The sequence below is a fragment of the Oncorhynchus masou genome, chromosome 22, assembly GCF_036934945.1.
Source record: "Oncorhynchus masou masou isolate Uvic2021 chromosome 22, UVic_Omas_1.1, whole genome shotgun sequence".
Lineage (NCBI taxonomy): Eukaryota > Metazoa > Chordata > Actinopteri > Salmoniformes > Salmonidae > Oncorhynchus > Oncorhynchus masou.
The window spans coordinates 31,316,677-31,333,676 of record NC_088233.1 but is presented as its reverse complement, the minus strand read 5'-3'; the positions used below and the strand labels follow the sequence as shown (position 1 = coordinate 31,333,676).

Sequence of the window (17,000 nt, the reverse complement as noted above, 5' to 3'; positions counted from 1 at the left end):
CGTCCATAATTGACATACCTGTCCATGTCTTCAAAAGTGATTTTTACTGAACACAGACTGCCTCCTGGTGGTAGTCTTGAGAAGCTTGGAAATTATCCATTGTGATGACTCCATGTGTGATAATACTAGATGAATCATTGAGCAGACCTATGGATTGAACAAAATATAATGAAATAAATCAATACTTTGTTTGAAGGGCTGCAGGTTGTGACTGCCTTTCACCACTGAGGGAGGGCGGTATCTGTGGTTGTCTTGGAGATGATGGCAGACATACTGGAGCTGCGGACAGACGGGAATTCGCTTCTGAAAGCGGTATGGCTCCGACGCCTGCGGCTCACCAGGCTCCTGCTTGAGGGGGGTGCCTATATTAATGAGAGCAACGAGCGAGGAGAGACACCGCTCATGGTGGCCTGCATGTCCAAACACAGCGACCTGCAGAGTGTCAGCAAGGCAAAGCTGGTCAAGTACCTGCTGGATAATAAGGCTGACCCTAACATCCAGGACAAAGCAGGCCGGACAGCCCTGATGCACGCCTGTAGCCAGAGGGCGGGACATGAGGTGGTGTCCCACCTGTTGACCAATGGGGCTGACCCAAGTCTCGAAGACAGGAGTGGGGCTTCTGCTTTGGTCTATGCAGTCAATGTCGATGATAAGGAGACCCTAAAGGTTCTCCTAGATGCATGTAAGGCCAAGGGCAAAGAAGTAATCATTATCACCACAGACAAGTCACCCTCTGGCACCAAAACCACCAAGCAGTACCTTAATGTCCCCCCTTCCCCAGAGCTAGAGGATAGGTGCTCCCCTGCATTCTGCACCACTCCCTCTGACATTCAGCTCAACACCTCCCCCTCACCTAACTCAGCCGAGCAGCACAACACTATCTTCAGTTTCCAGACAAAGTTGAAAACATCATCCAGCACAGCAGCAAAGCTTCCCAATGGGCCAACCTCTCCCACACGGCGACCAGCCAACCCCAAGCGTGCTCGTTTACCCCAGCTGAAGCGTCTGCAGTCAGAGCCGTGGGGGCTGATCGCTCCCTCCGTCCTGGCTGCAGCTGCGGCCCACGAGGAGAGTAAGAGAGCCACCTCTGAGGAGGTTGTCACAGGCGTCAATGGACTTGCCCTGTCCAAGAGATTGACTATGTCTCGACAAAACAGTGTGGATGGCAAGGATGTGTTGTTCCCACAAATGTCATCCTCATTGTCTGTCCCTCTAACTTCCAAATCGGCCTATGAGAGGTCTTTGTGTCAGCACCAGCCCCTGGCCCGGCGTAGCACCGTCCCTGCAGACCAGGATAGTAGCAGCAACAGTGTGCCAGCTAGCTTGAGAGACCCGGTCTACAGGAGACGGCTGGGCACTGACCACTATGACTCAGACTCCCAGCTGTACTCAGACTCTGGAATGCTGGACTCTCCTAAGGTTCCTCTAGAGAGGAGGAAACTCAACACATCTCCATTAGCCATGCTGACCAGCTCCAGGGAGTCCCTAGACAGCAATGCCAGCACATCATCACCTAGCACAGCACGTCGCCGTGCACCAGGCCTCTTGGAGAGGCGAGGTTCGGGGACTCTGCTGATGGACTACATTTCCCATACCCGGCCTGGCCATCTACCCCCACTGAACGTCAACCCCAACCCTCCGATCCCAGACATCGGAGCCAGCAGCAAGCCCTCATCCCCTCTTGCCTCAGGTTTCATGTCAATAGCTCCAGTAGCACCAAACTCACCAAAGAGAGGCCAGCTCAAGTCAAAAAAAAAACTTGTAAGGAGGCACTCTATGCAAGTGGAGCAAATGAAGCAGCTCTCTGCTTTTGAGGAGCTGTAGTGGACTCATTGTTTGTAGATGTACCACTGTTAACATAAAATAAGGCTAACATTTCTAAAGGAAATTTTGTTGATTGGAATTTCAACATTTCCTCTTAGAAAACCAGTGGAACATGGATATAACTTGCTTACCAGTATAAAGTTGTAAATGTTATGGATTCTCTTAGAATATTAGCACCACCTATTAAACGTTACAGGTTAGACACTAGCAACATCTAACGCATGGCTCCTCTAACCGTGTTCTTGAAGAGCTACCCTCCTGTAGAATTTCGCGAAACTGATTCCTTGTATCAACCAGCTAATTATTAGAATCAGGTGCGCTAAATTAGAGTTAGAGCAAAAAGGATGGTAGCTCTCCAGGAACAGGGTTGGCTGAGATATATATATATATAAAAAAAAAAAGTATTTGAAAATCATACAAATTATTTGACCATAAGTATATGAAAAATAATCCTCGTCGGCACCTCAAATCCTTTAGATGTGCAATCCTAAGAACACATACAGTAGGAGGTACATGTGTAGCCAACAAGTCATCTGGTTGTATAGAATGTTGTTATTAGTGCAACATGCAGATGGGGGTATGTTGTAGCTTTAGTGTTAAATTGAGGTTGATTGTTTTGTAGCAAACTTGTACACAGTGCCTTCCAGACAAATTATCGGAAAAGAGGGTGGATCAAAAAGTAATTTATCGTTCATAATGCAACCACAAGATGTTTTGTTTTCGTGCCGTTGGTTTAATGCCCAATATGAAAGGCTCAGAGTATAAACAAACCATGTATGACTTATATGCCTTAGCTAAATACAATTTAAGAGATTACGTAAATCAGCACTTTATTATGGTAGGTTTTAAATTACCCAAGAGAAAAATGTATGTTGTTTCTCTAAATGTTTTGTAGATATAGCACATGTATTTTCATACATCAGTTCCATGACAAGACAACATAATATGTGTATACTACAAACGTACGTAAATACAGACTTGGTGAACCTTGTTCCCCTAGAATAGAATTTACACTTATGGCAAAGTAAAAGTTCATACAGCTTCCATGTAACTTAACTATGAGACATTCATTCTGTTTAAAAGGCTCACGTTAACATATTTCGATGCATAGTATTTTTGTATGTAGTTTGCTGTGTATTCTAAATAAATGTCTCTAAAGCAAATGTTATTCAACAGTTTCTTACTGAATGCAATGAGGTTTGGATGCATTTCACAGTTCATCATCATCAGATGGTAATACAGCTGAAGTCGGTTTACATACACCTCAGCCAAATACATTTAAACTCAGTTTTTCACAATTCCTGACATTTAATCCCAGTAAAAATTCCCTGTCAGTTAGGATCACCACTTTATTTTAAGAATGTGACATATCAGAATAATAGTAGAGAGAAGGATTTATTTCAGCTTTAATTTCAGCTTTAATCACATTTAAAGCAGAAGTTTACATACACTCAATTAGTATTTGGTAGCATTGCCTTTAAATTGTTTAACTTGGGTCAAACATTTCGGGTAGCCTTCCACAAACTTCCCACAATAAGTTGGGTGAAATTTGGCCCATTCCTCCTGACAGTGCTGGAGTAACTGAGTCAGGTTTGTAGGCCTCCTTGCTCGCACACGCTTTTTCAGTTCTGCCCACACATTTTGTATAGGATTGAGGTCAGGGCTTTGTGATGGTCACTCCAATACCTTGACTTTGTTGTCCTTAAACCATTTTGCCACAACTTTGGAAGTATGCTTGGGGTCATTTGGAAGACCCATTTGCGACCAAGCTTTAACTTCCTGACTGATGTCTTGAGATGTTGCTTCAATAAATCTAACTAATTTTTCTCCCTCATGATGCCATCTATTTTGTGAAGTGCACCAGTCCCTCCTGCAACAAAGCACCCCCACAACATGATGATGCCACACCCATGCTTCGCGGTTGGGATAGTGTTCGTCGGCTTGCAAGCCTCCTCCTTTTTCCTCCAAACATAGCAATGGTCATTATGGCCAAACAGTTCTATTTTTGTTTCATCAGAAAAGAGGACATTTCTCCAAAAGGTATGATCTTTGTCCCCATGTGCAGTTGCAAACCGTAGTCTGGTCTTTTTATGGCGGTTTTGGAGCAGTGGCTCCTTACTTGCTGAGAGGCCTTTCAGGTTATGTCGATATAGGACTCGTTTTACTGTGGATATAGATATTTTTGTACCTGTTTCCTCCAGCATCTTCACAAGGTCCTTTGCTGTTGTTCTGGGATTGATTTGCACTTTTCTCACCAAAGTACGTTCATCTCTAGAAGACAGAACGCGTCTCCTTTCTGAGGGGTATGTCGGCTGCATGGTCCCATGGTGTTTATACTTGCATACTATTGTTTGTACAGATGAACGTGGTACCTTCAGCAGTTTGGAAATTGCTCCCAGACTTGTGGAGGTCTACAATTTATTTTCTGACGTCTTGGCTGATTTCTTTCGATTTTCCCATGATGTTAAGCAAAGTGGCACTGAGTTTGAAGGTAGGCCTTGAAATACATCCACAGGTACACCTCCAATTGACTCAACTTATGTCAATTAGCCTGTCAGAAGCTTCTAAAGATATGACATAATTTTCTGGAATTTTCCAAGCTGTTTAAAGGCACAGTCAACTTAGTGTATGTAAACTTCTGACCCACTGAAATTGTGATACAGTGAATTATAAGTGAAATAATCTGTCTGTAAACAATTGTTGGGAAAATTACTTGTGTCGTGCACAAAGTAGATGTCCTAACCGACTTGCCAAAACTATAGTTTGTTAACAAGAAATTTGTGGAGTGGTTGAGAAACATGTTTTAATGACTCCAACCTAAGTGTATGTAAACCTCTGACTTCAACTGTATGTCAACATTCTAAAGGCTAGGCCAGTCCTAGTGGTAACCAGGTCCATCATGCCAGACCAACCATGGAGGCACTCAGGTCCCACAGTTTCTTGGCAGCTGCATCATCCTGGCCCTGAGGGGCCACAGTTTTTGGGGTGCAGTCACTGTAGCCAGGACAGAAAAAAAGATTCCAAACACACACACACAGTTAATGACACAAATCGAACATATCCTAGTATTAATCTTATCTAGATCCATATTCTGTAAGCATGCAATGTAACACCCACTGTGAAAAGAAGTTAAGGTTAGACAAAAACAAGCTCTAATGGCATCTGACCTGTAGTAGAGTCCACTGACATCTGCCAGGCTTTCTTCTACGGCACAGTGGATGGTGGTCTGGGCTCCCTCTCTAGGGGACTTGAGCCAAAAACTAAGAGTCTTGAAGATGGCTCTTTTCCACAGGGGCATGGTGGGCCAGAAGTGCCGACCAAGCTCAGTCCGGATGACTCCAGGATGGAGGCTGTATGTAGTTACTCCAGTTCCTACAGTCACAGAGAAACACACACAAACACAGGTAATGTCATCTATCAGCCTAATTCAATGCAGTGAGTCTGCAGAGACTCTATTGAAGAGAGATGCAACACACCATGCACTTCGTGCCTTTGTTATGCCAAACAGTGTTACGAACATACTTCCAAATGCATGCTGTAAAATGAAAAGATGCTGTGCAGCGGAGTTGAATCACCTTGTAGTCGTGTTGCCAGCTCCCTAGTAAAGAGCACATTAGCTAGCTTACTTTGCCGGTAGCTTTTCCATGGACTGTAATCTTTATCTAAGTTTATGTCATCAAAATAGATCTTGCCTGTTGAAAAAAAGTATAATTATTCAGTGGAACATAGCAAGTCACATATGGATATAATGTCAAAACATGGTCTAACACTAAGCAAACAGTGCCTTTAGGAAGTATTCATACCACTTGACTTTTTCCAAATGTTGTTGTGTTACAGCCTGAATTTTAAATGGTTTACATTTAGATTTGGTGTCACTGGTCTACACAAAATACCCCATAATGTCAAAGTGGAAATATGTTTATCAAAATTATTAGAAATTAATTAAAAAGAAAAGGCTGAAATGAGTCAATAAGTATTCCAACCCTTTGTTATTGCAAGCCTAAATAAATTCAGGAGTGATTGTAATCATTAAGGACTGGGGAGGTTTTCAGGATAGAAATGTAACGGAATGGAGCTAAGCACAGGCAAAATGCTAGAGGAAAACCTGGTTCAGTCTGTTTTCCACTAGACACTGGGAGATGAATTCACCTTGCAGCAGGACAATAACCTAACACACAAGGCCAAATCTACACTGGAGTTGCTTACCGAGAAGACAGTGAATGTTTCTGAGTGGCCAAGTTACAGTTTTTACTTAAATCTACTTAAAAATCTATGGTAAGACGCACAATTGGCATAGCGTCGTCCGGGTTAGGGAGGGTTTGGCCGGTAGGGATATCCTTGTCTCATCGCACACCAGCGTCTCCTGTGGCGGGCCGGGCGCAGTGCACGCTAACCAAGGTTGCCAGGTGCACGGTGTCTCCTGCGTGCGGCTGGCTTCCGGGTTGGATGCGCGCTGTGTTAAGAAGCAGTGCGGCTTGGTTGGGTTGTGAGGACGCATGACTTTCAACCTTCGTCTCTCCTGAGCCCGTACGGGAGTTGTAGCGATGAGACAAGATAGTAGCTACTAACAATTGGATACCACGAAATTGGGGAGAAAAAGGGGATAAAATTTAAAATAATATAATATTTGACAGAGCTTGAAGCATTTTGAAAAGAATAATGGGCAAATGTTTCACAATCCTGGAGTGAAAAGCTCTTAGAGACGTACCCAGAAAGACTCACAGCTGTAATCGCTGCCAAAGGTGCTTCTACAAGGTATTGACTCAGGGGTGTGAATACTTTTGTAAATGAGATATTTCTCTATTTCATTTTCAATACATTTGCTAAACTTAAAACATGTTTTCAATTTGTAATTTGGGGTATTGTGTGTAAATGGGTGAGAAAAATCTATTTAATCCATTTTGAATTCAGGCTGTTACACAACAAAATGTGGAATAAGTCAAGGGGTTTGAATATTTCTGAAGGTACATGTACATGAAAATAATAATTACAGGCTAAATCATGGATTTTGTTTGGGCAATCAATCATAAATCCTATAAACACTGAATCATTGTTTTATATCGTAAATGACCAACACAAAATGATACCTTTTTCATGAGCTAAACTGGAGACGTTGACAATACGGCTTGGGACTGATTTCTTAAGGAGATTCAAAAGGCAATTTGTCAATAAAAAGTGGCCTAAGTGGTTGGTACCAAACTGCATCTCAAAGCCATCTTCAGTCTGCCATTTTGGACAGCTCATGATACCTATCAACAGACATAGAGAAGAAAAGTTAGTCTTCTCCCTGAAATGTAGTTGATAACATAGGTTCAATCAGTAAGGCTGGTCTGAATGGATTGCTCACTTAATTTAGTAAGCACAATATAATTCACATTATTTTCTCTTCTATGGGCACAGAAGGAATTTATATCTAATGTTTACAATCTTCTCATCAACAGCACAGCATCATGACACTCCTCCTACTTTACTATAAATAAGCCACGTGCAGAATGTCAGTCCCGTATTACACTATTGCCAATGAGCACAGCTGATTAGTGCAACTTTACCACGCTTGCTAAGGGACAGATCGTAATTTACTGGGGGAGGGGTGGTCCAAAATAGGAGAGGGTTGTTAAACTTGTATTTGTTGCTTTGGGGAGGGTAAAAACGTGTTTTTTTTATTGTGCACATGGAAGGGCTGTGCGATTTATTATTATTTTTTTAAATATATTTTTATATATATATTTTTATATATATATATATATATATATATATATATATATATATATATATATATATATATAAATTCCCCCGTGGTTTACATCCACTAGTTGCAGGTTTTACTATATAATTTCTTCCATCCTAGCCAAATTTCCTTATCTGCTCACATGCTCCTTCCTTATATCAAGGTGTTTTGGTATTTCCCGTATGCTCTACGCTGTTCTGGGTGCTAACTTTACTATTTCACGGATCAGTATAGTCTACCAGTCTAACCTTCTATCCTGCCCTCGATCCACCATTCATAGTGACAACAGTGGTAAGGGGATTGTTTGTCCAGGTCTGCAATAGGCTAACTAGCAATCATACCGCATATAAAAACATTCAAAGCTGCATCAACATTTTTTATGAATCAACCAGAACAAATAGGAAGAATTAATGAATGAACAGTGAAGACATGACACACACAGATAAAAAAAAATCTCCTCTCATGATCTTGTTAATGGACAATACAATGATCCTACCTAGACGAGCCTAGCTGAATAATTGCATTATTATTATCAAGTGAGTACAACATTCGATACTACTCTAGGCTGCAGGTGAAAATGTCCTTTGTAAATAAAATAATGGCGCAAAAGCCCAGGGATTTTAATGTTTCATTTGATTTGGATCAGTACTCTCAACAGTCAATAGAAAGACACAGAACGGCACAGAAGTAGGCCAGTCTGGCTGTATATCTACTTTTGATACTGAACACACTGTCTGTTTTTAATCATCATGCTCCCAAGTCATCCTATAATAATGTGAACACATACACTACCAGCAGGCCCAGTTATTCAGGAAAGCTTAACACATGCTCTGCCTCCTCTCCAATCCGAGTGGCTATTCCTCACGCACCTAAAAGCTAACACGTTTAATGTATTACTTTTTATATGTGGCACAATGTTTTAATCTGATTATGCTACTTCAAAAAATTATCCTGTAGGCATGGGCATCATCCAAAATATAATTCCAGCATCCTTGACATTAACCAGGTTTCCATCCAACCTTTATATGGGAGTAAAGTAGCCTAAATGTTTGATAAAACATTTCTCCACATCCTGGGAAAGCATGCAGTTTATTAGCCTACAGATTAAATAAATTATGATGAATTTCACAGGGCGGTGTAAAAAAACGCAGTGATGAGGTCGATGCTCCTTCCAAAAAAAATTGAGGATCTTATTCTGGTGACATGATGATCGATGCTTGCCATTTGACAAATAATAATAATAATCGCATACTATTGTCCAAAATAATCTCATCATGTAGTAAGCTATACCTGCACTGTATCTGTTGGCTAGAGCTCACGTGCCAAAACCATAGTGGGCACATTCGCTATACCTGTACCTACGCAACATTTTTTTGTGACAAAACCATCAGTATGTCCATAGTTGAAAATGGAAACCCATTTAACTTAAATGTTTTATTCGGCACATGGGAATTTAACCTCAGAAGGTATTTTTATGTGTGCTATGTATTTATGCAGAATTTACTCTGCAACAAGTGCATTTTATACTGGGTAAGCCTACAAGGTAGGGAGGGATGTGTTTTCTGTCGAGATTGACAGTCTATTTATTGTGGTGTTGAAAACGCAAAACATGTCGGTATGTTTTGTTTATTGTTGTGTGGTGATTTGGCACAGAAACCTGTTGGTTGAAAATTTGTTGCATATACAGTACCATGAAAAGTTTGGACACACGTACTCATTCAAGCGTTTTTCTTTATTTTTACTATTTTCTACATTGTAGAATAATAGTGAAGACATCAAAACTATTAAATAAAATATTTGGAATCATGTAGCAACCAGAAGTGTTAACTTTTTATGGCTGCAGGGGCAGTATTGAGTAGCTTGGATGAAAAGGTGCTCATTGTAAACAGCCAGCTCCTCAGTCTCAGTTGCTAATATATGCATAGTATTATTAGTATTGGATAGAAAACACTCTAAAGTTTCCTAAACTGTCAAAATATTGTCTGAGTATAACAGAACTGATATTGCAGGCAAAACACTGCGGAAAATCAAAACAGGAAGTGGCTTCTATTTTGAAAACTCCATGTTCCATAGCCTCCCTTTGCTGGATTTAAAGGGATATGAACCAGATTCCTTTTCCTATCGCTTCCTCAAGGTGTCAACAGTCTTCAAGCATAGTTTCAGGCTTTTATTTTGAAAAATGAGCCAGAACGATAACATCGCATCAAGTGGTCACATGAGTTTTGCTCGCACAACAGAATTTGGATAGGTATTGCTTTTCCCTCTCCTACTGTGAAAGACATTTGCGGTTGATATATTATTGATTATATATTTTAAAAACAACCTGAGGATTGATTATAAAAAACGTTTGACATGTTTCTGTGGACATTATGGAAACTATTTGGAATTTTCGTCTGCGCTGTCATGACCGCTCTTTCCTGTGGATTTCTGAACATAACGCAACAAACAAACGGAGGTATTTTGGATATAAAAATCATCTTTATGGAACAAACAGAACATTTGTTGTGTAACTGGGAGTCTCGTGAGTGAAAACATCCGAACATCATCATCAAAGGTAAACAATTAATTTGATTGCTTTTCTGATTTTTGTGACCAAGCTTCCTGATGCTAAGTGTACTTAAATTTACACAAATGCTTGGATTGCTTTCGCTGAAAAGCATAATTTCAAAATCTAACACGACAGGTGGATTAACAAAAGGATAAACTGTGTTTTCCGATATTGCACTTGTGATTTCATGAATTGAAATATTTGTAGTAATTTTTGAATGTAGCACTATGCTATTCAGCGGTTGTTGATGACACTTATCCCGATATCGGGATTAAAGCCATAACAAGTTTTAAACAAATCAAAATATATTTTATATTTGAGATTCTTCAAAGTAGCCACCCTTTGCCTTGATGACAGCTTTGCACACTCTGGCATTCTCTCAACCAGCTTCATTAGGTTAGTTGCTTGGAAAGCATTTTAATTAACAGGTGTGCATTGTTAAAAGTTCATTTGTGGATAATTTTTCCTTCTAAATGCGTTTGAGCCAATCAATTGTGTTGTGACAAGGTAGGGGGCGGATACAGAAGATAGCCCTATTTGTTAAAAGACCAAGTCCATATTATGGAAAGAACAACTCAAATAACCAAAGATTACTTTAAGACATGAAGGTCAGTCAATCTGGAAAATGTAAAGAACTTTGGTAAAGTTTCTTCAAGTGCAGTCGCATATCCATTGAGCGCTATGAAGAAACTGGCTCTCATGAGGACCACCACAGGAAAGGAAGACCCAGAGTTACTTCTGCTGCAGAGGATAAGTTCATTAGAGTTAACTGCACCTCAAATTGCAGCCCAAATAAATGCTTCACAGAGTTCAAGTATCGCACACATCTCAACATCAACTGTTCAGAGGAGACTGAGTAAATCAGGCCTTCATGGTCGAATTACTACAAAGAAACCACTACTAATGGACACCAATAAGAAGAAGAGACTTGCTTGAGCCAAGAAACACAAGCAATGAACATTAGACCGGTGGAAATCTGTCCTTTGGTCTGATGAGTCCAAATTTGAGATTTTTGGATCCAACCGGCGTGACTTTGTGAGACGCAGAGTAGGTGAACGGATGATATGCGCATGTGTGGGTCCCACCGTGAAGCATGGAGGAGTAGGTGTGATGGTGCTTTGCTGGGAACTAGGGTTGCACATTCTGGGGAATATTTAGAGGTGGAAACTTTCAGTGGGAATTAACAGGAATATATGGGAATTAACAGGAATATATGGGAATTAATGGAAATATATCCAAATTAATATTAATACCATTTAAATGTAGAGTATTTAGTCAGCCACCAATTGTGCAAGTTCTCCCACATAAAAAGATGAGAGGCCTGTAATTTTCATCATATGTACACTTCAACTATGAAAGACAAAATGAGAAAAGAAAATCCAGAAAATCACATTGTAGGATTTTTAATTGATTTGCAAATTATGGTGGAAAATAAGTATTTGGTCATCTACAAACAAGCAAGATTTCTGGCTCTCACAGACCTGTAACTTCTTCTTTAAGAGGCTCCTCTGTCCTCCACTCGCTAACTTTATTAATGGCACCTGTTTGAACTTGTTATCAGTATAAAAGACACCTGTCCACAACCTCGAACAGTCACACTCCAAACTCCACTATGGCCAAGGCCAAAGAGCTGTCAAAGGACACCAGAAACAAAATTGTAGACCTGCACCAGGCTGGGAAGACTGAATCTGCAATAGGGAAGCAGCTTGGTTTGAAGAAATCAACTGTGGGAGCAATAATTAGGAAATGGAAGACATACAAGACCACTGATAATCTCCCTCGATCTGGGGCTCCACGCAAGATCTCACCCCATGGGGTAAAAATGATCACAAGAACGGTGAGCAAAATTCCCAGAATCACACGGGGGGACCGAGTGAATTACCTGCAGAGAGCTGGGACCAAAGTAACAAAGCCTACCATCAGTAACACACTACGCCGCTAGGGACTCAAATCCTGCAGTGCCAGACGTGTCCCCCTGCTTAAGCCAGTACATGTCCAGGCCCGTCTGAAGTTTGCTAGAGAATATTTGGATGATACAGAAGAAGATTGGGAGAATGTCAGATGAAACCAAAATATAACTTTTTGGTAAAAACTCAACTCGTCGTGTTTGGAGGACAAAGAATGCTGAGTTACATCCAAAGAACACCATACCTACTGTGAAGCATGGTGGTTGAAACATCATGCTTTGGGGCTGTTTTTCTGCAAAGGAAAGAATGAATGGGGCCATGTATCGTGAGATTTTGAGTGAAAACCTCCTTCCATCAGCAAGTGCATTGAAGATGAAACGTAGCTGGGTCATTCAGCATGACAATGATCACAAACACACCGCCCGGGCAACGAAGGAGTGGCTTCGTAAGAAGCATTTCAAGGTCCTGGAGTGGCCTAGCCAGTCTCCAGATCTCAACCCCATAGAAAATCTTTGGAGGGAGTTGAAAGTCTGTGTTGCCCAGCAACAGCCCCAAAACATCACTGCTCTAGAGGAGATCTGCATGGAGGAATGGGCCAAAATACCAGCAACAGTGTGTGAAAACCTTGTGAAGACTTACAGAAAACGTTTGACCTCTGTCATTGCCAACAAAGGGTATATAACAAAGTATTGAGATAAACTTTTGTTATTGACCAAATACTTATTTTCCACCATAATTTGCAAATTAATTAATTAAAAATCCTACAATGTGATTTTCTGGATTTTTGTTCTTCTAATTTTGTCTGTCATAGTTGAAGTGTACCTATGATGAAAATTACAGGCCTCTCATCTTTTTAAGTGGGAGAACTTGCACAATTGGTGGCTAACGAAATACTTTTTTACCCCACTGTATTTACCATATCATATGGAGAGAGAAACATGAACCTTTTACCTTATCATAAGTAGACATAATTGGAAATTATTAAATACTTCCAACAGAAATAATCGTTAGCTCGACCATCCCGCAAGGGACCCACCAATCCTGTAGAGGTTTAAGCAACTATTCTACACCTTTCCCAGAAAGTTGTGGGAAGGTTGTATGCAAAATAACTATAGGACAACCACGCTCTCACCAAGATATAATAAACATATGGTGCTCATAACGTTATGTGCTAGCTGAAAAGTGTCCCTCTACCTGCATTATTAATAAGGATGTCCAGTCTCTCTTCACTTTCCAGGATCTCTTTGGCTAGTTGTCGCACAGACTGTAGGGATGCCAAGTCCAACTTTTTGACAATCACATTCTCATTGCCACTCCTCCTCCTGATGCCCTCTGCAGCTTGATTGGCTCTTGTCATGTCCCTGCAGGCCAGAATAACCCTCGCCCCTGTGGCCAAACACAGAACAGACATTACACTGTGAGCTCCTCAAATCAACTGCCCAACTCCAATGAACAGAGAAGAAGTTGAATACTTGTTGCTCACCCCTGCTAGCCATGTCAACTGCAGTCTCTTTCCCAATCCCAGTGTTGGCTCCGGTGATAAGGACAGTCTTCCCGTCCAGCCGGGTTTTGCTCGTACACACCCCTCCAGCCAGCCATTTACGCAGAGCAAAGAGCCCCACTCCTGTCACAATATTACGGTAACACTTTACATTGAGGTACACTTTATAATTTATTTGTAAATGATTTATACGTATTTTAAAGTAGATTTTTGATAGTTAAAGTAATACATTTTTATGATTAATCATCATTTAGTAACTTTACAAGTAAATCCGATTAATTTGGTCAAACAATTATTCAAAGAAATAGGTAGCATATCAAATTTTAATCCAAGATTTTAAATTCATTTTTCATATGAAATTAAGCTTTAAAAGCTCAATCTGACATAATTGGTGATCTTGATGTTAGGTTTCAGAAGTCCCATTCTAAAGATGCAAGATCCGCCCTCTTAGCACACCAGGTGAACAAAATACATCCAGTATCTAGTCAGACGAAACGTTGACATCACAGGGCCAGAGGGAATATGATGTGATGACATCACAACACAATAACGCTAGACATCATTTCTAGGGGTATAATTTTAAACCCAGTTTCATAGGACCTCTAAGTTAAATCCTCTGATGTGATGACATCACAACAAGGCCAGACAGACTCTGATTTGATGACATCACAACAAGGCCAGATGGATTCTGATGGGATGACATCAGAATAAGGTGAGACAGAAATCTGATGTGATGACATCAGAATAGGGCCAGTCAGAATCTGATTTGATTACATTACAATAGTGCCAGACAGATTCTGACATTCTTATTTCTGTGGAATCTGATGTGATAACATCAGAATAGGGCAAGATAGAATCCGATATGATGACATCGCAATAGGGAAAGAGGGTGCCAGACTGCCCTGCATTATGCACTACTGCCACCATGATTACGCAAACCTGCCTTCCTTCGTCATGCACATCAGCGATTCATTGGACTCAACTGGACTCAATCTGGGTTTCTGTACAGCACTTTGAGATATCAGCTGATCTAAGAAGGGCTATATAAATACATTTGATCACCTGTTTATTACCTCCCCTACATGTGTCTGTTCTCCAGCTCCGTTCCCCACTTCTGCAGTAATTGTTAACTGTGTATTACACGATTCTGACGCTGTTTCTGTCCTGTTTTCATGTCCGTTCCAATTAAATGTTGACTCCCCGTACCTGCTTCTCTTCTCCAGCGTCAGTCCTTACAGTTCCATGAAAAGAGTGCCTTTGCATCCCTTTACATTTATACATTTTGGACCAATATTGCATTTTCAAAGTATGTTATATTCATTGTTTTAAAATGGTGAAACTATTAATTTATATATATTTTTATCCACAAAAGAACTAATAGTCAATCATAGTGTAAAAGCAGGTTAACTGTTTTAACTCTTTTTGGCCATTTTCTGGTGTTTTGTTGTGGAAAACTGAGCAGTTCGAGCATAACCCTGTTGTTACCTATAGATAGACAGGCTACAAATGTTTTAACAATAACAAATGTTTTGTGAAACTTGCATTCAATTGCCTCTCCCTGTTGCACACAATTAGCTTCATTTCCCCGTCACAAGCTGATTTATGGCTTATTTAAAGATGAAATCGTCAATATATATATATCATATGAAATTATATATACCTCTTGAGACATGTAAAATAGTTTTTTATTATGTTGAACATGTGCTTTTTGACAGAATGTTAAAATTAGGTGGAACGACTTTGCTACACTACTTACGTTGTTGTTACATTTCATAAAGGACCTGTGATAATTAAAACAATAATGTTTTTTAATATATTTTTTTACCTGTGACTGTGATAAGAGCGATCCCCGTCGGATATTGTCCAAAAAAAGTATTTATTGCTTTACCGTAGTTCTGCATGTTATCAGTTCTTTAACTGCTACTGACTGTAGAAGTAACCTCTCTTCAATATTGCTATTCAGCGAAAAGAACCAGGAGAACCTCTAGTTAATTCAACTCAGATCAATCTCATACATTTCAACTTTGTCGAAATAAAACTGTTTATCAATGTGACGTAATGTGGAATCAGGAAGTACTGGAAGGTCAAATAAACAACGTGTTACAGAACGGGGAATCCTATTGGTCCATCCATTGGACCAATCATATGCTGGGTTGCCCATTGTTTCATCTACAATATTCCTCCAGCAGAGGTCGCTCCACGTCCACTTACAATAAACAAAATCATTAATATTATTCCATCAGGTGAAGCTGATAGAACAAGCAGTGTCAAGTTATTGTTCATAGGCCGACAATCAGTGCAGGAAGTCAATCAAACCCATAAACGTGATTGATCAAAACATAGACTGTATACAAAACACCACTGAGAAGATAACATCTTTCTTGGGCCACATTTAGGCAATGCCAATGTCAGTGATTGGGGACATTGCCCTGTGTAGTGTGATGTCATTCAGATGGGACGTTAAACGGGTGTCCTGACTCTCTGTGGTCACTAAAGATCCCATGGCACTTATCGTAAGAGTCGGGGTGTTAACCCCGGTGTCCTGGCTAAATTTCCAATCTGGTCTTCATACTGTACCATCATGGCCACCTAATCATCCCCAGTTTACAATGTGTTGATTCATCCCCCCCTCCCCTCCCCTCCCCTCCCCTGTAACTATTCCACAGGTCGTTGCTGTGAATGAGAACGTGTTCTCAGTCAACTTACCTGGTAAAATAAATCAAATTTAAAAATAAATGCAATTAATTATATAATGCCTATTGAATGAATTATACCTCTTTGATATGGCGAAACGGATCCTCTATGTGTAAAATGTCCAGATTTGTTCTCTCTCACTGGTTTCTAAGTGATACTGTCACACCCTGATCTGTTTCACCTGTTCCTGTGATTGTCTCCTCCCCCTCCCGGTGTTGCTTATTTTACCCAGTGTATTTATCCCTGTGTTTCCTGTCTCTCTGTGCCGGTTTGTCTTGTATGTGAGTCAAGTCAACCAGCGTGGTGTCCCAATATGCCTTTTTTTTTTTTTGCTATCCTCTTTTTGATGGTCTTCCTGGATTTGACCCGTCTGACACTGGACTACTATCCTGCCCTTCGGTACCTTTTGGATTCTGAACTGGTTTTGAGCCTTTTGAGCCTTTTGCCTGTCCATGACCATTCTCTTGCCTTACCCTATTGGATGAATAAATATTGTAAGACTCCAACCATCTGCCTCCTGTGTCTGCTTCTGGGTCTCACCTTGTGTCATGATAGATACAGTATGTTATGCCAGATTTAGATCATCACTAGGGTAAGGTGTAGTAAAGAGATGTGAGTAAACTGGACATTGTTCTCTGAAACCAGAACCTAATCTTGCATGGACTGGCAATCTGTCACAAGACGATATACTACTGTGTGTGACATCCAGAATGGAAGGTGCCCTGAATATATGTACATAACATTTGTACCTTAGGGCCTTTTCAGTTTGTTGGGTAATATTTGATATGCTACTAATAG

At 40.5% G+C, this 17,000-nt stretch overlaps 2 protein-coding genes across 2 annotated transcripts; one reads left to right on the top strand and one right to left on the bottom strand.

Moving 5' to 3' along the window:
* The first annotated feature begins 258 nt into the window (after window positions 1-258).
* ankrd34c (ankyrin repeat domain 34C) lies at window positions 259-1,824 on the top strand. Its single transcript, XM_064929879.1, has one exon. It carries the CDS (start codon window positions 259-261, stop codon window positions 1,822-1,824), a length of 1,566 nt encoding a protein of 521 aa, XP_064785951.1.
* A 668-nt stretch (window positions 1,825-2,492) lies between these two features.
* si:ch211-107o10.3 (uncharacterized protein LOC407663 homolog) lies at window positions 2,493-15,581 on the bottom strand. Its single transcript, XM_064929880.1, has 7 exons — window positions 15,334-15,581; window positions 13,491-13,631; window positions 13,202-13,393; window positions 6,912-7,073; window positions 5,400-5,516; window positions 4,992-5,196; window positions 2,493-4,818 (listed from the first exon to the last, which is right to left on the bottom strand). The coding sequence occupies exons 1-7, from the start codon at window positions 15,407-15,409 to the stop codon at window positions 4,722-4,724; spliced, it is 990 nt and encodes a 329-aa protein (XP_064785952.1). The 5' UTR covers window positions 15,410-15,581; the 3' UTR covers window positions 2,493-4,721.
* Between the last annotated feature and the right edge of the window lie 1,419 nt (window positions 15,582-17,000).

Bases quoted from the DNA above. Each gene is read 5' to 3' on its own strand.
- ankrd34c (XM_064929879.1), top strand. From the start codon at position 259: ATGATGGCAGACATACTGGAGCTGCGGACAGACGGGAATTCGCTTCTG.
- si:ch211-107o10.3 (XM_064929880.1), bottom strand. From the start codon at position 15,409: ATGCAGAACTACGGTAAAGCAATAAATACTTTTTTTGGACAATATCCG. The intron at 13,632-15,333 runs GTAAAAAAATAT...ATATTGTGACAG, and splicing joins CGCTCTTATCACAGTCACAG to GAGTGGGGCTCTTTGCTCTG. The intron at 4,819-4,991 runs GTCAGATGCCAT...TCCTGGCTACAG, and splicing joins GTCAGTGGACTCTACTACAG to TGACTGCACCCCAAAAACTG.